We start from the raw sequence: 26,055 nt of genomic DNA, 5'->3' as shown, positions 1-26,055 counted from the left end.
GTGGCGTTCCAAGCGCGAGCAAGGTGGGCAGTGAGCGATCCTCCCTTTAAAAAAGAATAAATAAATAGAAGCCAGCGCGCAGCCCCGCTCGGGTTTCCCGAAGCGCACACCGCTGTCGCTGCCGGGGCGGCTGGATGTCTGCGCTCCCCGCCTCCGCTGGGCTGACACGGGAGGGGAGGAGCAGGAGCTGGAGGGGTGTTGGGGGTGGGGGGAGCGCGAACCATCTCGAGCCAAGACAAGCAGCACATTCACAAATAACGCCCCCACCCCCAGCGCACGCGCTCCCATTCAAAGCAGACCCGCTCCGCGGCCGCACTGAAGCTCCAAAGCCGCGCCGCCTGCCCCAGCGCAGCTCTGTCTCGTGGGGCGCACGCCCGAGCCCGCCTGCCGGCCGCCGCCGCGGAGCCACCGCAGTCAGCGCAGGAGGCGGCCACCTCTTCGAGGGAGGGGTCTCGCCCGGGACTCCCCTTGGTCCCCGCCATGGGGACCATGGCACGACTGGAGGCGCCCCAGTGCCCCGGGTTCCTGGCCCGCCTCCTCGGTGGCACCTGGTGCCTGCTCTGTATCGCCGGACAGGTAGGGTAGCCTGTGCGTCTTGCGTCCCTCCCGGGGACTCTGCTTCTAAAGCCTGTGCTACAGCGAAAAGCGCTACAGCGTGGGAGGTGCTCTCTTCCGCGAAGGTCCATCCTGGGGCTGCGCTGCCGCCCAGGCTGGGGACAAGTGGCGCGGGGTTGGGGCTAAGGCGTACCCTGGGGTCGATCGGGTCGATCTCTGCGTTTAGGCTTGACCCAGCCTCCTGGGACCCTGTCCTGGCTTTTCGCCCTTACCTGGGTCCTGCTTCCAGCCAGGCAGAGCCGGGGCGAGAAGGCGGCGCCTGAGCTGGGGAGCTGTCATCCCCAACAGTCCTCTACCCCCGACCCTTTCCGACAGTCCTTCGCGGAGCCCCCTCTCTCGTTCCAGGCTGAGGCTTGGGCGGCGCCGGGGAGACTCGGGTGCTGGGACACTCCTCCACACTTCCGCCCTTCTGCGGACCTAGTGAACTTCTGACACTGTCACCCTAGGGCCGCCCGCAGCCGAGTGTCGGGGGCGCAGCGTTGTAAAGTGTGCGGACGCCGGACCAGGTGGGCTCCCTGGTGCCTCCGCGGTCTAGAGGTGGCTCTGGTGGGTGGGTGCCCGAGGATTGGCCCTGACCATACCCCCTCCGAATCCTCCCAGGGTCTTCTCCAGGGCCACACGGGGTGTATAAGGAACTGGGGAGTTCTCCAGGGTGGGAAATTCAGGCCCTGAGGCGGCGCGGAAGGGCCCTGGGAGAGGGTGTCTGATTAATTCAGTTTGCCTGGTAGTGGTTTATTATCACAAGACTTGGAGAAAGCTGCTTAGGGAAGAGGGGAGGGGTCCAGGGTCGAGTCAAACTCAGAATACCTGCGGTTTCTTCGTTTTCACACTTTCCAGACTCAGGTAACTTTTGATTAAAACCCACGATTTGGGCAGTTTGTACATAATTTAGCCTCCATAGATTTGCCTTTCACAGGATTACTTGGGTAATTCTGGGAAAATACCCAAATACTCTTGGCCGGAATTACCGCCAGATAGCCTCCCTTTCCTCTGTTTTGCTTATGGAGACTTGTCCAAATAGGGGGATTTCCTTCCCTCGCTTTTTCTTAACGTTTTGCAACTTGTTTTCTGATCTCTATTTTAAAATTTTGATTGCGGTGGTGCACTTCTAGAGGCTGAGAGAGGACCGAGAATGTTGTCTCAGAAGGGCCCGGAGCAGCAGGGATTACTCTCATCAGTAGTAGAAATTTTCAGCAGGGAACACCTGCTTAGATTGGAATATGACAAACAGTTGGAAAAGCTTGTATTAATTATCAGCAAGTTGTATTCCCACCATGCTTCGTTCCTTGTCAGGGCTTCCCAGCCATGGCTGCACAGTAGAATTACCTAGGGGAGCTCTAGAAATTTCCTGCGTTAGGGCCACACCCCAGCTGGATTACATCAGAATCCTGGAGGGAGAGGGGAGGCTGGGACATCAGAAATTCTAAAGCTCTCGGGTAATTCTGTTCTGCAGCTGGGTTAAAACCCAATGTGCAAAAACGACCTGCCTTAATGTGACTTTTTTTTTTTGAAACGGAGTTTCACTCTCGTTGCCCAGGCTGGAGTGCAGTGGTGCGACCTTGGCTCACTGCAACCTCTGCCTCCTGGGTTCAAGCGATTCTCCTGCCTCAGCCTCCCAAGTAGCTGGGATTACAGGCATCTGCCACGACGCCCGGCTAATTTTTTGTATTTTTAGTAGAGACGGGTTTTCACCTTGCTGGCCAGGCTAGTCTCAAACTCCTGATCTCAGGTGATCCACTCGCCTCGGCCTTCCAAAGGTCTGGGATTACAGGCGTGAGCCACTGCTCCCGGCCAATGTGACTTGTTTTATAGAATCATGGCCCCATGTGTCTTTATAGCAGCATGATTTATAGTCCATTGGGTATATACCCAGTAATGGGATGGCTGGGTCAAATGGTATTTCTAGTTCTAGATCCCTGAGGACTCCCCACACTGACTTCCACAATGGTTGAACTAGTTTACAGTCCCACCAACAGTGTAAAAGTGTTCCTATTTCTCCACATCCTCTCCAGCACCTGTTGTTTCCTGACTTTTTAATGATTGCCATTCTAACTGGTGTGAGATGGTATCTCATTGTGGTTTTGATTTGCATTTCTCTGATGGCCAGTGATGGTGAGCATTTTTTCATGTGTTTTTTGGCTGCATAAATGTCTTCTTTTGAGAAGTGTCTGTTCATATCCTTTGCCCACTTTTTGATGGGGTTGTTTGTTTTTTTCTTGTAAATTTGTTTGAGTTCATTGTAGATTCTGGGTATTAGCCCTTTGTCAGATGAGTAGCTTGCAAGAATTTTCTCCCATTCTGTAGGTTGCCTGTTCACTCTGATGGTAGTTTCTTTTGCTGTGCAGAAGCTCTTTAGTTTAATGAGATCCCATTTGTCAATTTTGGCTTTTGTTGCCATTGCTTTTGGTGTTTTATACATGAAGTCCTTGCCCAGGCCTATGTCCTGAATGGTAAAGCCTAGGTTTTCTTCTAGGGTTTTTATGGTTTTAGGTCTAACGTTTAAGTCTTTAATCATCTTGAATTGATTTTCGTATAAGGTGTAAGGAAGGGATCCAGACACATGCACACGTATGTTTATTGCAGCATTATTCACAATAGCAAAGACTTGGAACCAACCCAAATGTCCAACAATGATAGACTGGATTAAGAAAATGTGGCACATATACACCATGGAATACTATGTAGCCATAAAAATTGATGAGTTCATGTCCTTTGTAGGGACATGGATGAGATTGGAAATCATCATTCTCAGTAAACTATCACAAGAACAAAAAACCAAACACCGCATATTCTCACTCATAGGTGGGAATTGAACAGTGAGAACAGATGGACACAGGAAGGGGAACATCACACTCTGGGGCCTGTTGTGGGGTGGGGGCACGGGGGAGGGATAGCATTAGGAGATATACCTAATGCTAGATGAGGAGTTAGTGGGTGCAGCGCACCAGCATGGCACATGTATACATATGTAACTAACCTGCACATTGTGCACATTTACCCTAAAACTTAAAATATAATTAAAAGAAAAAAAAAAAAAAGAATCATGGCCCCAGAAGTAAACTCGAAGAACAGTAAAGAAGGCCTGAGACAGGGACTTGGGAGTCTTGACATGTAGCTTCCAGTCCCGGCGCTGTCCCTAAGCGTGGTATCATTTTGGTCGAGGCCCTTACCTTCCACTTCCTCATCTGTTAAGTGAGGGTGTTGGCCCCTTTTTTCACAGGTACTGCCAGCTTTAACAACACCAGGCAGGTTGACATCTGAACCAAATTAAGACATCTTTCGTCTTATTTTTAAATATCCACAAGGTAGAAATTCTACCTTATCATTGATAATTTGCTACAATACCTGCTCATATTTGGATCCAGCAAAGATGCTAAAAAGGAGCTTGTAGTTTCTTAGACTTGCAGTATTTTTTTTTTATGCTTTCCCACTGCCTGTTCAAACTCACTTCAAGTCATTAGGTGCTTTCTTGGCATTCATGACAAACTGATTTTTCCTAACATTACACACATGTTCTTTCCTGTGCCACTTCTCAACCATTTCTTCTGGATAAGGATGATGACAGCAGATTTGGGTCTTGTGTGTGTGTTGCAAGTGGCTTATTGTTTAATTCCAAATGGGTCTTTCTCTTACCACCATTCAGAGCTGCTGTCCACATGTGAGGAGCCTGATGAAACTTGTCTGAGAAAGAACAGAAAAGAGTTTAAAGTGGTAGATTGGTTCAGTATCCCGGTAAATGCAAAATGCCTTTGAGAGTTAACTTGGTCAGGTGTTTGTCAGAGCAGCTGTTTAAAGTCTTCACTTGGTTTTAATCATGTAGGCATTTTATTTAACCATCAAATTAAACAGATCAGAAATTTGAGGATACTTAATATCAAATCAAGAAGAAATCATTCTATGATCGATAGCCAGTGCCAGATGATTTGAAAATTATTTGGAATTTATATATTCTTCAAGCTGTTTTTGAATCAAAACACTCAATACATGAAGGTATAACAAACAGACCTCCCGTGTAGATATTGTAGCTATAGTGAAAGGAGACTGTGCAGTCAAGAGCTTTTGCTACCCAAATGGAATGATGTTTGAGCTATATTCTCCAAATTGTCCAAAGAACAATTTTAATGCCAATAAAAATTATTTGGAAATCCAAAGATTTCTTTCTTCTCACTGAATTTCTGCTTTCAGGGGTTATTTCCCTTTCTGTTCTGACTGAATTACCCTTCTTACAGGATTCTTTTCTTTCCTTGCAACTTAAAGGCAACTCATTCCTTAGATTCTTATGAAACTGATTATTTTCCTCATTAATTTCATTTCATAAGCTGAACCCAGCATGATCCTATTACCTTAATTGCTCCCAGAAAAGGAAATGCTTAATCAACTCACGGTAACTAGTAGATATTATCAATTACTTAACGATTTCTACAACCTGACTATAGCAATCCACTGTAAAACGAAGAAGGCTGGTCAAGAGGATGTGTTACTAGATCAGCGCAAATCCATTACTGTTGCTTAAAAATGTCACTTGCTGGCGGTTCATGTCCTTTTGGTGATATATATGTGGTAGTTCATTCAGACAGAAAGATTTAATATTTCCATTTACAATGTTATTCTAAATGGTATCCTTGTTAGGAATTCAGTAATTAAATAAATACTTCCTCATTGGCTGGAAAGAATTGCGCCTTTATGGGCACCTGATTTCCAACTAAAATTCTTTTTTTATTTTATTTTATTACTATTATAATTTAAGTTTTAGGGTACATGTGCACAATGTGCAGGTTAGTTACATATGTATACATGTGTCATGCTGGTGTGCTGCACCCATTAACTCGTTATTTAGCATTAGGTATATCTCCTAATGCTATCCCTTCCCCCTCCCCCCACCCCACAACAGTCCCTAGAGTGTGCTGTTCCCCTTCCTCTGTCCATGTGTTCTCATTGTTCAATTCCCACCTATGAGTGAGAATATGCGGTGTTTGGTTTTTTGTTCTTGTGATAGTTTACTGAGAATGATGATTTCCAATCTCATCCATGTCCCTACAAAGGACATGAACTCATAATTTTTTATGGCTGCATAGTATTCCATGGTGTATATGTGCCACATTTTCTTAATCCAGTCTATCATTGTTGGACATTTGGGTTGGTTCCAAGTCTTTGCTGTTGTGAATAGTGCCGCAGTAAACATATGTGTGCATGTGTCTTTATAGCAGCATGATTTATAGTCCTTTGGGTATATACCCAGTAATGGGATGGCTGGGTCAAATGATATTTCTAGTTCTAGATCCCTGAGGAATTGCCACACTGACTTCCACAAGGGTTGAACTAGTTTACAGTCCCACAAACAGTGTAAAAGTGTTCCTATTTCTCCACATCCTCTCCAGCACCTGTTGTTTCCTGACTTTTAACTGATTGCCATTCTAACTGGTGTGAGATGGTATCTCATTGCAGTTTTGCTTTGCATTTCTCTGATGGCCAGTGATGGTGAGCATTTTTTCATGTGTTTTTTGGGTGCATAAATGTCTTCTTTTGAGAAGTGTCTGTTCATGTCCTTCGCCCACTTTTTGATGGGGTTGTTTGTTTTTTTCTTGTAAATTTGTTTGAGTTCGTTGTAGATTCTGGATATTAGCCCTTTGTCAGATGAGTAGCTTGCAAAAATTTTCTCCCATTCTGTAGGTTGCCTGTTCACTCTAATGGTAGTTTCTTTTGCTGTGCAGAAGCTCTTTAGTTTAATTAGATCCCATTTGTCAATTTTGGCTTTTGTTACCATTGCTTTTGGTGTTCTAGACATGAAGTCCTTGCCCATGCCTATGTCCTGAATGGTAAAGCCTAGGTTTTCTTCTAGGGTTTTTATGGTTTTAGGTCTAACGTTTAAGTCTTTAATCATCTTGAATTGATTTTCGTATAAGGTGTAAGGAAGGGATCCAGTGTCAGCTTTCTACATATGGCTAGCCAGTTTTCCCAGCACCATTTATTAAATAGGGAATCCTTTCCCCATTGCTTGTTTTTCTCAGGTTTGTCAAAGTTCAGATAGTTGTAGATATGTGGCATTATTTCTGAGGGCTCTGTTCTGTTCTGGTCTGTTTCATTGATCTATATCTCTGTTTTGGTACCAGTACCATGCTGTTTTGGTTACTGTAGCCATGTAGTATAGTTTGAAGTCAGGTAGCGTGATACCTCCAGCTTTGTTCTTTTGGCTTAGGATTGACTTGGCAATGTGGGCTCTTTCTCGGTTCCATATGAACTTTAAAGTAGTTTTTTTCAATTCTGTGAAGAAAGTCATTGGTAGCTTGATGGGGATGGCATTGAATCCATAAATTACCTTGGGCAATATGGCCATTTTCATGATATTGATTCTTCCTACCCATGAGCATGGAATGTTCTTCCATTTGTTTGTATCCTCTTTTATTTCATTGAACAGTGGTTTGTAGTTCTCCTTGAAGAGGTCCTTCACATCCCTTGTAAGCTGGATTCCTAGGTATTTTATTCTCCTTGAAGCAATTGTGAATGGGAGTTCACTCATGAGACACAACATACCAGAATCTCTGGGACACATTCAAAGTAGTGTGTAGAGGGAAATTTATAGCACTAAATGCCCACAAGAGAAAGCAGGAAAGATCCAAAATTGACACCCTAACATCACAATTAAAAGAACTAGAAAAGCAAGAGCAAACATATTCAAAAGCTAGCAGAAGGCAAGAAATAACTAAAATCAGAGCAGAACTGAAGGAAATAGACACACAAAAAACCCTTCAAAAAACTGATGAATCCAGGAGCTGGTTTTTTGAATGGATGAACAAAATTGATAGACCGCTAGCAAGACTAATAAAGAAGAAAAGAGAGAAGAATCAAATAGACGCAATAAAAAATGATAATGGGGATATCACCACCGATCCCACAGAAATACAAACTACCATCAGAGAATACTGCAAACACCTCTACGCAAATAAACTGGAAAATCTAGAAGAAATGGATAAATTCCTCGACACATACACCCTCCCAAGACTAAACCAGGAAGAAGTTGAATCTCTGAATAGACGAATAACAGGCTCTGAAATTGTGGCAATAATCAATAGCTTACCAACCAAAAAGACTCCAGGACCAGATGGATTCACAGCCGAATTCTATCAGAGGTACAAGGAAGAACTGGTACCATTCCTTCTGAAACTATTCCAATCAATAGAAAAAGAGGGAATCCTCCCTAACTCATTTTATGAGTCCAGCATCATCTTGATACCAAAGCCTGGTGGAGACACAACCAAAAAAGAGAATTTTAGACCAATATCCTTGATGAACATTGATGCAAAAATCCTCAATAAAATACTGGCAAACCGAATCCAGCAACACATCAAAAAGCTTATCCACCATGATCAAGTGGGCTTCATTCCTGGGATGCAAGGCTGGTTCAATATATGTAAATCAATAAATGTGATCCAGCATATAAACAGAACCAATGACAAAAACCACATGATTATCTCAATAGATGCAGAAAAGGCCTTTGACAAAATTCAACAAAACTTCATGCTAAAAACTCTCAATAAATTAGGTGTTGATGGGACATATCTCAAAATAATAAGAGCTATCTATGACAAACCCACAGCCAATATCATACTGAATGGGCAAAAACTGTAAGCATTCCCTTTGAAAACTGGCACAAGACAGGGATGCCCTCTCTCACCACTCCTATTCAACATAGTGGTGGAAGTTCTGGCCAGGGCAATTAGGCAGGAGAAGGAAATAAACGGTATTCAGTTAGGAAAAGAGGAAGTCAAATTGTCCCTGTTTGCAGATGACATGATTGTATATATAGAAAACCGCATTGTCTCAGCCCAAAATCTCCTTAAGCTGATAAGCAACTTCAGCAAAGTCTCAGGATACAAAATCAATGTACAAAAATCACAAGCATTCTTATACACCAATAACAGACAGAGAGCCAAACCAACTAAAATTCTTGAAGATGACTTGCTTGTTTTTTTTGTTTTCCTCCTGTATGTTCTTGCTGTTGTTTTTATTTATTTTCTTTTTTTACCATAATAATTTTGCATTGTTAAAAATGCTACTAAGGATTTTTATTTGTTTTGCATTGTATTGAGGTATAAATGGCATAAGGTATACTGCACATGTTTAAAGTATACAATTTGATAAGTTTTGACATATGCATATGTTCATGACACCATCACCCTAAAGTTTCCTCATTACCCTTTGCAATGTCTTCCTCCCTCCTGTCCTTGAGTCCAGCATCATCAGGCAAATAATGATCACCAGACAAACATTACCAAGCAAATACTTTGTTACTGTGAATTAGTTTGCATTTTCTAGAATTTTATGTAAATGGAACAATCCCTCCTCCTTTAACCGAAAGGAGGCTTTTGGCTTTTTTCCCTCAGCATAATTATTTTGAGATTATTCCTGTTATAGCATGTGTCAATATCTCGCTGCTTTTATTCCTGAGTAGTATTGCATTGTATAGATAGACCACAGTTTGTTGTCCATCAGCATTCACCTATTGATGGACAGTGTGTCTGTTTCCACTTTTGCTATTACAAATAAAGCTGCTGCAAACATTTATGTACAAGTCTTTGTATGAACACGTTGTTTAATTTGTGTTAGGTAAATACCTAGGAATGGAATGGCTGAATAATATAGTAGGTGTACATTTAACTTTTTAAGAAACTTAGTTTTTCAAAAGGTTGTACCCTTTTCTCAGTAGCAGAATGAGAGTTCCAGTTCCTCTGCATCCTTGCCAATACCTGGTGTGGTCTTTTCTTTTAGTCATTCAAACAGGTATAGTCATAGCTTGTTCTGGGTTTTAATTTGCAATTCTCTAATGATTAATGATATTGAGCATGTTTTCATACCTTTTGAATCCACACATCTTCTTTGGTAAAATTTCTATTCAAATATTTAGCCCATTATAGGATTGTTAGTTTTCTTATTGGGCTTGGAGAATTCTACATTCTGGCTGTGAATTTTTTTTTTTTTGACAGTCTTGCTCTGTTGCCCAGGCTGGAGTGCAGTGGCATGATCTTGGCTCACTGAAACCTCCACCTTCTGTGTTCAAACAATTCTCGTGCTTCTGCATCCCAAGTAGCAGGGATGACAGGTGCATGCCACCATGCACAGCTAATTTTTTTGTACTTTTAGTGGAGACACGTTTTGCCATGCTGGCCAGACTGGTCTCGAACCCCAGGCCTCAAGTGGTCTGCTCACCTCAGCCTCCCAAAGTACTGGGATTACAGGTGTGAGCCACCACCCAGCCACTATGAATGTCTTCTCAGATGTGTGATTTGCAAATATTTTCTTCCAGTCTGTGGCCTGTCTTTTCATTTTCTTAACAGTGTCCTTTGCTTGGCAGAAGCTTTTAATTTTGATGAAGTTGAATTTATCAAATTGTTTCCTGGACAATTGTGATTTTGTTCTTGTTTCTAATAAATATTTGCCTAACCCAAAATTACAGAGGTTGTCTTCTAGAAGTTTTATAGTTTTAGGTTTTTACATTTAGTCTCTTTCATTCTTGAGTTAATTTTTGCATATGGTACAGGGTAGGGATCAAAGTTCGTTTTTTGGCCTATGGATATTAAATTGTTTTTGCATGACTTTTTGCAAAGACCATCCTTTCTCCACTGAATTGTCTTTGTACTTCAAAAATCAGTTGTCCACACACGCGTAGGTCTATTTTTGGATTCTCTGCTCTAATCCACTGAAGTACATGTTTATTGCTATGCTAGTAGCACACTTTGAGTGGTATAGCCTTATAAAAAGTCCTGAAAAATAAAAATAACTTTGTTCTTCATATTTCAAGGACATTGACTTGTCTATCCTGTATGAATTTTAGAATCAGATTGCCAATTAAAAGATGCATGCAGGGATTTGATTGAGTGTTTTAATCTAAAGATATATTTTGAGAGAATTGTCGTTTTACTAATACTGAGTTTCATGACTCATAAACATGAAAACCTCTCTAGTTAGGTCTTCTAAACAGTATTTGGTACAATATTTTAGTGTACAAGTCATATATTTTCATCAGATTTATTAATATTTCATATGTTATGCTTTTTTAAATGACATTTTAAAAAAATTGTTTCCAATTCTTTTTTTGTTAGTATACAAAAATACAATTGATTTTATATATTCTTGTTTTCCGCAACTTTATTAAACTCATTAGCTGTAGTTGTTGTGTGCAACAATATGTAGTATATTCCGTCAGATTTTCCACATAAGTGATTGTCTTGTGCAAATAAAGAGAGTTCTTTAAAGTCTTTATGTCTTTTATGAAATTTTTTCTTGTATGATGACACTACTTTCGAACCTCCAGTACAAGGTTGGATAGAAGTGGTATGAACAGATATACTTGTCTTGTTTATCATTAAGTGATGTTAGGTGTGGGCTTTTTTGTAGATGCTCTTTATGTCTGAGGAAACTGCTTTTATTCTTCATTTGCTGAGTGTTTTTATCAGAAATGGATTTTGTTTCTGCAGCTAATTATCACAAGATTTTTCCTTTTTAGTTTAATGTAGTGAGTTACCTTCACTGATATTTGAATGTTCAACCTACCTTGCATTCTTGGAATAAGCCCAAATTGATCATAATATTATTTTTATATATTGTTGGATTCAATTTACTAAATTTTGTTTAGAATTTTTACATCTATGTCCATGAGGAATAAGGTTCTGTAGTTTCCTTTTCTTGAAATATCTTTGGTTTTGGTATTAGAGCAATGCTGGATTCATAGAATAAGTCAGAAAATATTCCCTTATTTTCAACTTTCTGGAATCTGTATATGATTTCTTCCTTAAATGTTTAAGAATTCACCAGTGAAGCCACCTGGACCTAAAGTTTACTTGGTGTGAGAACTGTTTAATTACAAACTTAATTTCTTGAATAGATACGGGGCTATTCGGGTTATCAATTTCATCTTGAGTTAGCTTTGATTGTCTTTCACAAGTTCGTCAGTTTCATCTAACTTGTTGAATTCATTGGTGTAAAGTAGTTCATAGTGCTCCTTTATTATGTTATTTACTATTATTAGGCTATGTAGTTATATTACCTGTATCATTCATGATATTGGTTATTCTTTCTTTTTCCCTGATCAATCTGCTTCATAGCTTATCAATTTTATCAATCTTCTCAAAGAAGCAGCTTTTGGTTTAATGAATTTTTCTTTGTTGTTTTTGTTTTCTATTTCACTCATTTCCTCTCTTTATTATTTTTTCTTCTAGTCTGTGTTTTATTTGGTCTTATTTTTCTAGTTTTGTAAGGTGTATGCTGAAGTCATTGATATAAGGTATTTTGGATTCTCAAACACAGATATTTAATGATATAAATATTCCCTAAGTTGTGCTTTAGAGGCATATCATAAATTTCTATATGTATTTTTTTTCAGTTCATAGTACTTTCTTATAACCTTTTATTTCTTCTTTGACTCATGGCTATTTAGAAATGGTTGTTTGGTTTCTAAATATTTGGGGATTATCTGGGTATCTTTGTGTTATTGATTTCTAGTTTAATTGCAGTGTGATTAGGTGACACACTTTATGTCACTTGAATCCTTTTTAATTTATTGACACTTGTTTAATGGACCAGAATGATGGTCTTTCTTATTAACTGTTCTGTGTACACTTGAAAAGAATTAAACTTTCTACAAATTTGTGCCTCTATTTTTTTTTCCCGATCAGTTTTGCTATTGTTTGATAGAATGTTCTTTAAATGTCAATTAGGTCAAATTGGTTGATACCATTGTTCAAGTCTTCCACACACTTACTGATTTTTCTGTATACTTATTGTATCAATTATTGAGAAAGGGATATTGACATCTCTATATTACCACTGTAGACTTGTCTATTTCTCTTGCAGTTCTAATAGTTTTTGCTTTATTTTAAAGCTCTGTTATTGGGTACATAAATGTTTAGGATTGTTGTGTTACCTTGGTGAGTTGACCCTTTATTATGAATAAATGACCTTCTCTATCCCTAGTAATGGTCTGTGCTCTAAAATCTACTTTGCCTTTGGCTATATTAATATTAGATAATCATTTCTGATTTGAGATTTTTTTAATATAATAGTTACCTCCATTGTTCTCACACTGTACCTTTAATGTGATCTCCTGACTTACCATATTTTATTAAATTCCCATTATAGTATGACTTCCTAATTCTCTTTCAAATCCTGCTTTCATCATCCTTTTGTTATCTTTTATCACATTAAAAAAATCAATGATCAGTATTAATATGTTGTAGTGGCAATAGTGAGCCAAGTAGTACATTATTATTATTTTTTTCTAGTACACTTCCTTTTTGTAAAAAAAAAAAAGCTTTATTGAGATATAATTCACAAACAGTCCAATTTATGCATTTAAAGTGCATGTTGCTATTGAGGAATCCAGACTCCATTTTAAACGGTTCTGGTTCATTGGTTTTTATTATATTCACAGTTACATTAAACCATCATCACAGTCACTTTTGCAAAATTTTTGTGAATTCAAAAAGAAATCTTGTACCCTTTATATCACCCCCTTGCTTCCCTCCCACCCTAGCCTAAACAACCACTTATCTGCCTTCTTAATACATTTCCATGTTCTAGATTTTCGTATCAATGGAATTATATAATATGTGGACTTTTGTGACTGTCTGATTTCACTTAACATAATGTGTTTAAGGTTTATCCAAGTTGTAGCATATATCAGTACTTCATTCCTTTCTATGGCTGAGTATTATTCCATTGTATGAATATAACACATTTTGTTTATTTGTTCATCTACTTATGGGTATTTGGATTTTTCCCACTTTTTAGCTATTATGAGTAATGCTGCTATAAACATTTATGTACAAGTTTTTGGGTGGACAAATGTTTTTATTTCTCTTGGGTATATACCTAGGAGTGTAATTGCTAGGTTAAATAGTACACTATATTTAATCATTTGAGAAACTGCCAGAGTGTTTTCCAAACTTGCTACACCATTATACATGCCCATCAGCAGTGTATGAAGGTCCTAATTTTTCCACATCCTCACTATCACTTATTAGTATCTGACCTTTTGATTATAGCCATCGTGGTGAATATGAAGTGATTCCTTATTTTGATTTTTGTTTGCATTTCTCTAATGACTAATGATGTTGAGGATCTTTTCATTTTTACTTATGTTTTATTAGAGTTAACAACTGCCTTGATTGAAAGAAAAGTTCTTAATTTATGTAACTGTTACTCTTTTCCTTCAGTGCTACTGAATACCTGTCACATGCCTATGAATAATTTTTCCAAATGCAAAGGCATAATACCAATCAGAGTCAGTTCCTTTGCCCTGCTAGCATTCCTCCTTTCACCCTTCTCTGTTGTCTTTAGGTCTGATTGCTTTTTGCATACCCACCCTCATAGCTGTCATACTAAGACTTCGCTTCTTTTATTCTGTTGAACTGGCCTATTTCATAGATTCCTCAACCTCCAGAAAATAAAATGTGTATGAAAGTAAAATTTTTTAAACTACTTTTGTGTCCAGAAAGTTATTCTACTCTCACACTTGTTGCTTATTTTGCATGACGTAGACTCCTAGGTTGAAAATAGTTTTCTCCCTGCTTCTACTCCCCTCCCTCAAATTTTGGTGGCATCACCGCGTTCTCTTTTGACATCTCATGTTGCTATTGAGGAATCCAGTTCCATTTTAAATCTAGATCCTGTGTCTTCAGCCTGCATTTTTTGGTCTCTGGAAACTTCTAGAATGTTCATTTTATATCTGGCACTCTAAAGCAAAGGTCGGCAAACTTTTTCTGTAAAGGGAAATAGAGTAAATGTTTTAGGCTTTGTGGGCTATACGGTCTTTGTCCTAACTTCTCAACTCTGCCTTTATAGCATGAAAGAAGCCTAGACAGTTGTAAACAAATGATTGTGACTGTGTTCCAATAAACTATTTACAAAACCAGGCAAGAGGGCAGATTTGGCCCATGGGCCATCGTTTGCAGACCCCTGTGCTAAAGTTTCATAATGCTGTGCCTTGCTGTGGGTTATTTAAATTCACCATGCTAGGTTCTTTGTGGGCTTTCAGTAGATCTGTCTCTTTCAATTTAGGGAATATTTATTTTCATATATCCTCAATAATTTCCTTTCCAACATTTTATGTGTTTGCTTTTTGTAAAACTCCTATTAGTTATTGGGCCTCCTGGGTTGTTCATCATCTCTTAAAATCTTTAGTATTTATTTATTGTTTGTTATACTTTCTAAAGGATTTTCTCAATTTTATTTTCAACAGAGTTAAATTTACGTAGATTTTGAACCAATATTCGTAGCTGGGGACAAACTTCACTCATCTCCCTCTTCTTTCAACAGCACCAGGTACCTCCAAGTCTGAAGCCCTACAGGCCACATGGTTTGGTGTCTCCTTGTTTTATCTCTCTGCCTGCACAATTCTGCTAAGTCAGTTACAATTCCTCCACCAGTTTTCCATATTCCAAAAATTTATTTTCATCTTTTGCCTGTTGTTGTGTCCCTTCCAATTCTTTTGTCATCTTTATTTATTTACTGTTATTTTAGCAGACATTTGGGAGAGAAAATATGGTGTTCAACCTGCCATGTTAACTGGAAGTTAGCACTATTTATTCTCTTTAATTTCTATTTTTCTATCCTGATCCAGTTCCCAATCTTGTTATAACTCATTCTGGTTATGAGGCACGCTTTTCAGAGACTGATACTTTTTATTTCCTAGTGTAAATAAGACACTGGTCAGAATTATAAAAAAGACACTAGATTTGTGTTCTAGAGGCCCAGGGTCTAGTTCTGGATTTAGTGACCCTTTCTGCAAGTACGAATGTCAGAATTTTTTTTAGGGAAGAGATTCCGTGCTCACTGACTGCCTTCTGGTTGCCAAACACAATAATAACAGCTCTCTCCATCCCTATTTTTGTTTTTTAATTTTTCAGTAACTGCTCATTTTTCATTCTCTGTTGAAGTAAACATAGTCTAACCTATTTGCTTAGAGATACAGCACAGAAATATTTTATTTTATACATTTTGACATTCATATTTGGAAACAGTTTTATGAGAGAACATAGAGTTAACATGATGTAAAGATCTGGCCTTGAAATATCATGTGTGGTATTAAAAATGTATTCTCTAAGGTGTGATTGCAGTTCAGGCTTTTTTTTGTGGTGGAGAATGGAGATGAGGTGAAATGAATGGGAAATAATTTTTGAATAGTTATTAATTCTATATCAGTTTTAATGTTTTATTTTGCACTGGGATGATCTCTAAGTGGAGAATTATGCATTTTGGGGGCAGTGGGGTGAGTAGCGCACGTGCTACATATTTCTTTTCAGTTCTGCTCATGACCATAGGATTATAAGGCTGGAAGGCGTCTTAAGGACTCTTTAGTCTTGTGTTTCACAAACTTCGGTGTGCCTAAGTCAGTTGTGCTATGTTGCATAATTCCAGAGGTCACTGAAGAATAGATCTGTGCAACTAAAAGCTGAGAAGTTTTTCATTGCAGATTCCTGAGCCTCAATCTCAGAGATTCTGATTCAATAGGACTAGGATGGGTTTAGGGATATGCGTTTGTTACCGGTACCCCCTCCATTCCCACCCTTCCCCCTCGCCCACATACCCACAGAGGATTCAGACACATTTTGACCAAAAACCACATTTTAGGAAACACTGATATGATGTGTCTTATTTACAGATGAGAGAGGTAAGGTCCTAGAAAGTTGAGTTGACTTGTCCCAGTTTGTTAGAGGGAGAGGTGGGAGTGAACCACGCATCTCATAACTCTGCTCAGTGATTTTTTCCCATCAGAGCATACGCTATTATTTTAGTGTCTAGTTACATCATGAACTAAAGATATGAACCACCAGTTTAAAGTGTCTTTATTTGTAGTAACTGCAGTTGTTTATAAATGGTTTTCAGATGTTTAGGAATAGCCTCAGCTCTCAGTCACTCTGCAGCAGAGGAATGATCAGAGCATAGGGGAAGGAAAGCCCCAACCCTTACGCCCCTCGTGTAACCTGCTGGAACACAGCTTCTGTGTGTTTCTTCTTCAAGTCATCATGCCCCTGGAAGATTAACAGATACTTGTTTAGAAAACCATCCAAAGCATCCAGCAACCTGACACTTGACGAAATGGAGAATATGTGCTGCTCAATACCTTCTCTCCCCAAGTGCAATGTAGCAATTGTTGCTACATTCTTGGAGGAAAGGAAGGAAATGTTTCATGTGCCTATTATTTAGGATGTTCTCCCCATTTCTACCACAAACCAGCCCAACAAAATACGTGCAGATACGCTCCACTGACTCATGCAGTCTGTGATGTCTACTGCATATGGAAAGGAAAGAAGTTTTCTTTATTGTTAATAATCATTGTCATACTGCTTGTACGTTTTATGAAGAATGACTATTGTGATGTTTCTTTCAGACATCACCTGCAGAGAAATAAAGGTTGTTTATTATTAAAGAGTGCTTATTTATTGGTATAAGATGAAATTCAAATTCTCAGTTTCGAATGCTAATTTAAAAACTCTGTATTATTTAGGATGGACTAGATCATGCTGTAATAGCAAATAACCCCCAAAACACGATGGTTTAACACCACCAAGGTTTATTTCACCACTCGGCCACATCACCAGTGTGGATCGTCAGGAACGCTTGGCTCACTGGGCGCACTCAGGAATCCATGCTGACGGCAGCTCCATCTCAACCCGCATTTCCATAGCCACCCAGGAAGGAAGAGGAGAGTGCTGCTCTAAATAAATACTTCCACTCAGAGGTGACACAGGACACAATGATTTTTTACTTCAATGTAGAACTAATAGATTCACTTTGGCAATCTCCTGCCAATGGTTAAAACAAGAGGTGCTTTTGCTCACATACTATTGGCCAATCAAATTCAAGAGGATTGTAAGTGTAATGTTATCATGAATCCAGAATATCCCCTTTCTTGTTTCGGTTTCCACCAATTAGCTTTTCCAAGCTTTCAGATTTCCAAGGTGTGGTCTAGATGTTTAAGTTTTCTGACTGTGTGTGTCTATGTGTACAGAGATTCTCCGACATTACAGTGAAACCACTTATAATTTTCTTTATCTTACCCATTAAAATTATTTTAAAACTTATGGTAGAATATATATAACACAATTGACCATCATGACCACTTTTAAGTTTACATTTCAGTAGTGTGAAGTACATGTACAACCATCATTACCATCCATCTCCAGAGCTCTTTTCAACTTGCAAAACTGAAAGTCTATAGCCACGAACAACTCCTCATTCTTTTCTTCCCCTATCCCCTGGCAACCACCATACTATGTTCTGTTTATGATTTTGACTGCTCTAGGTACCTTACATAAGTTGGAATCACACAGTATTTGGTTTTATTTTGTGACTGGCTTATTTCACTTAAACATAATGTCCACAGGGCTTATCCATATTGTAGCATATATCAGAATTTCCTTCCTTTTTGGGGCTAAATAATATTCCACTGCATGAATGTATATGTACATGTGTATGTACACATACATGTATACATAAATGCACACATACATATACACATATATGTACATGTACATATATACATATGTGCATATACATACACACATATGTACATATATACATATGTGTATATAAATGTATACATATATGTACATACATACATATACATGCATGCAGTGGAATATTTTATATAAATGTATATTGATATATAAATTATATATATATGGCCCTCTGTATCTATGGGACCTGCATCTGTGAATTCAACCAACTTCAGATCAAAATATCTAAAAACAATAAAAAACAGATGGTTGCATCTGTACTGAATATGTACAGACTTTTTTCCTTGTCATTATTCCCTAAACAATACTGTATAACAACATATTTACATAGCTTTTACATTGTATTAGGTATTATAAGTAATTTAGAGATGATTTAAAGTATTTCAGAGGATATGTGTAAATTATGCCAATATTACACAATATAAGGGACTTGAGCATCTGTGGATTTTTGTGTTCCTGGGGTGTCCTGGAGTGAATCCCCCATGGATACTAAGAACAGCTGTATATATACTACATTTTATTTACTCATGCATTCATTAGCGGACACTTGAGTTGCTTTCACTTTTTGGCTGTTGTGAATAATGTTGCTATGAAATTGATGTTCCATTTTGCTTTATGTGTGGTTCTTTTTCTTTTCTCTTCTTTTTTCTTTTTTTCTTTTTTTTTTTTTTTTTTGAGACGGGGTCTTGCTCTGTCGCCCAGGCTGGAGTGCATTGGTACTATCAGGACTCACTGCAGCCTCGACTTCCTGGGCTCAGGTGATTCTCCCACCTTAGCCTCCCAAGTAGCTGGGACTACAGGGATACGCCAACCAGGCCCAGCTAATGTTTTTGTGTTTTTAGTAGAGACATGGTTTTCACCATGTTGCTCAGGCTGGTCTCAAACTCCCGGCCTCAAGCGATCTACCTGTCTCAGCCTCTCAAAGTGCTGGGATTACAGGTGTTAGCCACTGAACCTAGTTCTTTTTCTGTATACAAGAAAAGCAACACCTGCCTCTTGAGACTTCTAGTTTACTATTTTGGGAGATCCAGGAAACAATTCTTTTTTAACTCAAGATAGAGCTAATAGTTTCACATTGGAAATCAGCCAATGGTTAAAACAAAACCTGAGCAATACTCCTCTGACTTCTTCCACCTTTAGCCAAATCAACAGAGCCAAGGAGGATTCTTGCATTTAGTCTTGTATGTAACCTGCAAATATTGACATTTTTCAAGATAGGGGACAATATGTTGCTCGGACATTATTTTTCCTCTAACAATCCAGGAGCATGACAAAAAGAAATTATGTGTTCTGTCAGGCATGGTGGCTCACACCTGTAATCCCAGTACTTTGGGAGGCTGAGGAGGGAGGATTGCTTGAGGCCAGGAGTTCAAGACGAGCCTGGGTGACAGAGCAAGATCCTATCTCTAACAAGAACAAGCAAATAAATTATATATTTTTTGTGCATCTGACCCATACTATGTGAAAGGAGGTCAAATGTGAATCAGTATTTAAAATGCAAACTAATTGCACACATGGCATGGTGTGTGGAGCAACAGACAAGGTAGAATTTTAGAAAGGGTGCTGAAAGAAAAGGCAGTAGACCAGGAAACTCTGCTTACCACTGCCTGCTAATTACACGACTATGGACAAAACAGTTATGTAGCCTTTCTGAGTGCGTGTGTGTGTGTGTGTATGGTGTGTTTGAGTTGGTAGAATGAAAGGCTTGGATTACATGATCTAGAGGGTTAATGCCAATTAACCATAATTTTAAAACGATGAAGAATAGGGGTTTCTAACCTTTTTAAATATAAAAACTTTTAAAACACAAACATATTAATAGCTCCTCTTCAGATTTTTGAGAAACAGAAATTGGACCATGGCACTTCCCTGCTTAAAGGCTTCAGTGATTTCCTGCCGCCTTTACATCAGTATTGCTCAGCCTTTTCGTTATCACCTCCCAAAAAAGCTTTTTTAGACATTTTATCCTAATCCACTCCCCCACCCCCATGAAATCTTAACACAATAAATGTACTGTAAGACCTCTTCTTTCGTATCCCTAAGAACTAATTTTTCACCCCTTTGGGGGCCATTGAGAATGCATGCTTCCGAATAAGCTGGAAAACCCTTATTATGAATATCAAGGCCTTGCCTGATCCAGCCCCTGCCTAGCTCCCCAGGTTCCCTCACTCCTCTTCCTCCCTTGTATCCTCCTCCTCTTCCCCTCACTCAGCTCCCTTCTACCCAGGTGTCCTGCCCTTTTCTTCCAGTTCCCCAAGGGCACCAAGCGTTCTTACTTAAGGGACTTTGCACAATTTGTTTTCTTTGCCTGGAGGTCTCTTTCCTTTATTTTGAATTAATTACTTTATGTTCATCTGTCTGGCCTGCAGCTTAAGTATCACTTCCCCAGAAAGTCCTGACCCTGGACTTCCTTCTGTGTTAGATGGCTTCTGTCATTATTTCTCACAATGCCCATTTTCTTTCTAGCACTTGTTTGCATTTTCTTTCATACACTTCTTTGCATTTTTGTTATACGTCTGCCATCCCCAGTACACTGTACACATGAGGCCAGGGATGGACTCACTCTGCACTCTATATATGTCACATCTAGTTCAGTGCCTGGCATTGTTGAAAAAAGTATTAATGAAATATTTTTGAGAAAATATGCAGTGAATAAAACTGTCTTGAACTTGGCATTGGTTTTACAGTGAATGTATACATTATTAATTACAGCAGCACCTATGTTCGTATGTTATTTAAAGAAATATTAGCTACTATAGTAGAAAAATCCTGAAATCTCAGAGTTTTAACAAAATTTCTCGGTCACATAAAGTCCAATTGGCAGGGCTGAAGTGGGGGTAGGTGCTCTTCAAGCACCTGGTTTGATGGAGTCATCCACCTGGTTTGACTGGTTTGATGGAGTCTCTGCCGTCTTTAACACATAGCTTCCAAGGTCACCCTGGTGCCTGTATCTGGATGACATATGGGGGAAGGGAATGTTGAGAATTGCATGGGTAAGTTTTCTTGGGGGTAGTCCTGGGAGTGGAATGCATCACTTCTGCCCACGTCTACTTTTTGTATTCTTAACTAGGCTCAAATCTGGTAGGGTTCCATTCCCTCTTGTCCCTCCACAAGAAATCAGTTTCATGGTCATACCTCCCAGCAAGGGAGGCTGGGAGGATAGCTGTGAGCTTAGGAGGTCACACAAACTGGTCTCTGGCACATTGTGCTTGGAGAGTCATAAATATATGTGCAAGTGTGTGGCTGATGTCTGGATACATATGGATTCACAAATGACTTTCAAGAATATAGAAACTCTAAAGAATTCCAAGACCCAGAGGGTGGAAACCGCTAAAAATAGGAGTGTGAGTTTTGTTTGTGGAGAAGTTTTTGCCTGCTTCATCATTTTCAACATTGTAAGGTAAGATATGGTGGAGTGGGGTTGAGGGAGACCAGTTAGAAATGCACTATGTGCATCTTGACTGAACAAAGCTATTTGTTGCCCTACAGTAGTGAATCTTCCCAGGCTCTTGTGTAGCTGTATTCATAATATGCGCTGATTAGTATCTTGTCAGCTGAATGGAAGCCCAGGTGGGGTTCTGGTTGGACTGCTGGCGGCATTGTCCTTAATAAAATGGGGCCTTTCAACCAATGTGCTATTTTCGTTCCCACATCACCTGATAAGTCCTAGACTTTTGATGAACTACAAATAAAAACCAGTTCTCCATCTCATGGGGCTATTAATCAAATAGTATCTGTTTAAACAGAAAAAAAGACCTATTGCATGTCCCGTTCATAATACAACAAGGCAATTGTAACCGAGCTACGACATCATGATACTGCACTTTTATCTGAGCCAAAGCTTACCTGGCCATCCTTCAGATTTGCCATTCTTCCCGACTCCACAGGATAGGAGCAGAAATTCGAGCCCGGGTGCTGCTTTTGTGCACAGTTTGTGGCCTCTCTCTTAACTCCGTTCCTTAGCAGAAAGAAAGAATTCGGAGTTTGGTAGGTGAGGTGGGCTGCTGAATTCTTTCTGTTTCAATTGTATTCAGGAGCTTTCGAGATTTTCCATTTTTGTTTTCTTTCATCATCCATCTAACTGTAAAAGCTAGCTGTCATTTGGAAAAGTTGGGAGGAGACGGCATTTAGAGACAAACTACAACCTTCAAATAGAAAAATGTACATTTAAACTCTAAAATTTCAAAGAAGTTAGTTTGCAAATTGGATGTTTTTCAAGAAATGTAAGTATTTTCCACATCGTGCCTCTTTCAGTTGTCTTTTTTTTCCTTTTGCATAAGGTGCAGTCTCAGATCAGTGTTGTCCTGTTTTCTGTTTCTGATGAAGCTTTAAAGTGTTTGATTGACATTTATCAGAAAGTTGTGGCAGCTGTGAACACTCGTCCAAAAGCAGATGAGGGAGGTCATGGTGGCATCCTTCTTGGTTCTTTAATAGGATTAGCAAGGAGGTTTATGCTGAAACTCCATCAAGGGTCAGAGCTAGACAACGATGTAGCTCCCAAATCCATGGATCTGTCATTTGGCAAAATCCTTACAGCAGTGCTGATTGGCAACAAGATGGTGAATAATCATCTTCCCCTGTGTATTTTCAAAAACTGCCTCATTTAGAGCAAGACCACAGTGTAGAGGCTGTGTGGAAATGGCTCAATGGGACCCCTGCTGTTTGGAGAATTTGAGTTCAAATCCACCTGTGCACAGGTTTGGATATCTTTGTGTTTGGCAACATGCCATTTCCTGCCAGATTTTGTTGTGGGTCTTCCCCCCAAGTAGAGGATCTCTGTTGAGAGGAATGCTAATTGGGTGGGATTTCGGGAGCCTCTCAGCCAACCATGGGCTCAAGCAGTGCTCCTTTCTTGCAGCTGTACTTGATTATGTTTTTAGCTGCCACTGTTAATGAGTTAAAAGCCACATCTGTTGAGACCTGGGTTGGCACTTCCAGGGCGGTCGGCCACCTTTCCATCACTTGCTCCAAAGAGGGTCCCGGGTATGGAGCAGATAAAGCTGAATGTAGGGTGTTTGGTTCTGTGAGGCTGTTTCGAGGAGGAAAAAAGGGAGAAATGATTGAATTTGCCATTGAGTGGCTAGCCAGTACATTTTATATCTCTTATGCTTTTTGGTCCTGGTTGCTTTTATTTCAGTTAGAAAGTCTTAGTGGTAAACTCATTTTTCGTTGAAGGCGCAGTAGAGCTATGTCTCTGAATTTTGAAGACTTTTCCTATAGAATCATTAGTTTCTTGGGTGATTTCTGAAGCTGAGACTTTGGAAAAGATGACAAGAATAAACTTCCACTAAGTTTATCTCATTCATTTCTAAATCTTTTCTGTGTGTTGGGTGGGGATAAATATATTCCCTTTAGTGCAGGCTATCCTGGAAAATATTTTCATTTTCAATACAGTGATCTAAGTAATCTGCTTATTACAATAGACTATTCTCCATGTTGTCCTTTTTTGAAACAAATACAAGTCAATTGCAAGCACTTTGGAATTTCTTCAGGAATCCATAATCTAGATAGCTCCTCTTCTATCATGACCAGATATATGATTATTTCTTCATATTTTAGGACTCATTTCTTCAAGTGGTTTCAACTTCCTATTTTCTGGATTTGATCCATCACTTATGTCATATCAACTAAGCCTGGTCCATCATGGTTACAAAGTGCCCAGCCTGGCACCATGCATGGTAGGTACTGCTTAGATTAAGTTGTATGTGTTTCTTTTCGGTGCTGTAATAAATTGCCACAAATCAAGTGGCTTAAAACAAGAAAAAATTATTTTCAGAAATCCAAAATAAAGGTTTCAGCAGATGCCATGCTCCCTACCGTGGCCCTGGGGGAGGATCTGTTCCTTGCTGCTTCTGGGTTCTGGTAGCTTTCAGCATTCTTTAGTCTTCCTTGGCTTGTGGCTATATCACTCCACTCTCTGCTTCTGCCTTTATAGCACCTTCTCCTCTGTATGGGTCAAATCTGTCTCTGCATCTCTCTTGTGATGGCATTTGGGAACTCACCGGGATAATCCAAGATAATCTCCTCATCTGAAATTCCTTAACTTACCTATGCAGAGACCGTTTTTCCAGAGATAGGGCAGGGCATATTTTTGGGAGTCTCATCAGTCTACCACACCCATGGATGGATTCTGCATAATATTGTGGTCAGTCATTGGATCTTCATCTAGGCACTTGTATTAGTCCATTCTCACACTGCTATAAAGAAATGCCCAAGACTGAGTAATTTATAAAGAAGAGAGGTTTAGTTGGCTCACAGTTCTGCAGGAACTATAGGAAGCATGGCTGGGGAGGCCTCAGGAAACTTACAATCATGGCAGAAGTCGAAGAGAAAGCAGGCTCATCTTACATGGCTGGAACAGGAGGAAGACAGAGAAAGGGGAGGTGCTACACATTTTTAAACAACCAGATTTCGTGAGAACTCACTATCATGAGAACAGCAAGGGGGAAAGCCACCCTCATGATCCAGTCACCTCCCACCAGGCCCCTCTTTGAACAATGGGGATTACAATTTGACCAGAGATGTTGGTGGGGACACAAATCCAAACTACAACAACACTCAACCTCAAAGATACTTGCTTCTGTTCTATTTTTGGGGGGCTGTTTGGTTCAAATCACTTCTGTTTTAATATCCTCTTCTTGTTGTTTCTTTTGTCTTTACGGTATTAACTTATCTGCAGCACAAATGGCTCTCACTGCAGTGGGAATGACTTTGATATTGGCAGTCTGTAACATTAATACTGAATTTTACATGTTGTTTTGGACTGAGGACAAGGCACTATCACCATTGAAACTAATCAAGAAGCTGTATGTGGTGTCCAAAGTGGGATTATTGTGCATATATAGGTAAGATGGCATCAAAGTCTTGTTGTCAATAATAAGGTAATTCCCCCATAAGCTCAGCTTCTGGCATTTTAATCTCTAAGCTTTATTCCTGTCTTTAAATTCACTTCCTCTAGAATTTCCAGTTTCATAATTCTTCAAATCTCTGGGACCTACAAGCCATATTACTTCCACCTTTTTATGACCTTACTTCCCTCCTTGGCTAGCTAAAATGCTTTGTCAAAGTGTTATAATAACTTTCTCAACTTCCTGCTCTCTCTTTGGTGCACTCACTTGTTTAAGCCTTAACGCAGTTTAATTCTACCTGTGCAGATAAATGGCTTGATTTTGATTCATGACCACTGTCCTCAAGTGGGTTTGCATGCTGCTCAACAATGATACCAAATTTCCCAAAGTCCATCCATTCTCCCACTTCCTTGGATGAATATTTTGCAGCTTTTCTTTCATCAGACCTGCCGCATTTCTTTCCCTATCCCTCTTAGCTTCTTATTTCATGGAGAAAATAGCAGCTATCAGACAAAAAGTCAAATTTCCCCACTACCTGCATCTAGTTCATGTATTCTGACATATCTCCAGTTGTGATGGATAAACAACCCATTTCCCCCACAAAGAGCCGTCATTCTACTTGGCGCCCCAGACTCCATCCCCATTTGCCTATTCAAGGATATTCTTCCGGTAATTCTTCCCCTCTTTCTGCATCCTATTTCCTTTTAAAAAAAAAAAAAAAAAACTTGTATATTGGACCTTCCCCTCTAAACATATAGTTATTCCATCTTAAAAGCTTTCTAGGTATTATTTGCCCCTTCAGTTATCTCTTGTATATTACAGTTATTTTCTATTTATCTTCTTTTATTATCTCTTGAATGGATTGTAGTCAAACTTTCACAGTATTACTCCTCAGAAACTGTTTTTTCAAGGCCATCAACAGCCTTCATATTATTAATATTACCAAATCCAGTGGACAGCTCTCCATCCTCATTTCACTTGACTTACCACTTTAACACACACGGTCATGCCCTCTTCCTGGAAGTCTTTGATTGTGCGGCCTCCAGAACCCCACACCCTCCTTTCCTCCTGCCTTATGG

The 26,055-nt window shown here is 39.5% G+C and overlaps 1 protein-coding gene across 3 annotated transcripts in view; it reads left to right on the top strand.

Moving 5' to 3' along the window:
• Nucleotides 1–258: 258 nt before the first annotated feature.
• The window catches only part of ADAMTSL1 (ADAMTS like 1), a 1,017,570-nt gene continuing 991,773 nt past the window's right edge, over nucleotides 259–26,055 (top strand). Inside the window, exon 1 of one of the 3 annotated variants that reach the window (XM_016960664.3) lies at nucleotides 259–576. In XM_016960664.3, coding sequence (XP_016816153.2) covers nucleotides 481–576 — 96 coding nt within the window. In that variant the 5' untranslated portion in view covers nucleotides 259–480. The remainder of the gene's footprint in view (nucleotides 577–26,055) is intronic. The other 2 variants (XM_063788712.1, XM_016960663.4) reach the window with 2 other exon arrangements.

This window comes from Pan troglodytes, chromosome 11, assembly GCF_028858775.2.
Source record: "Pan troglodytes isolate AG18354 chromosome 11, NHGRI_mPanTro3-v2.0_pri, whole genome shotgun sequence".
Classification (NCBI taxonomy): Eukaryota; Metazoa; Chordata; class Mammalia; order Primates; family Hominidae; genus Pan; species Pan troglodytes.
This window is presented reverse-complemented; position numbering and strand designations above follow the sequence as displayed.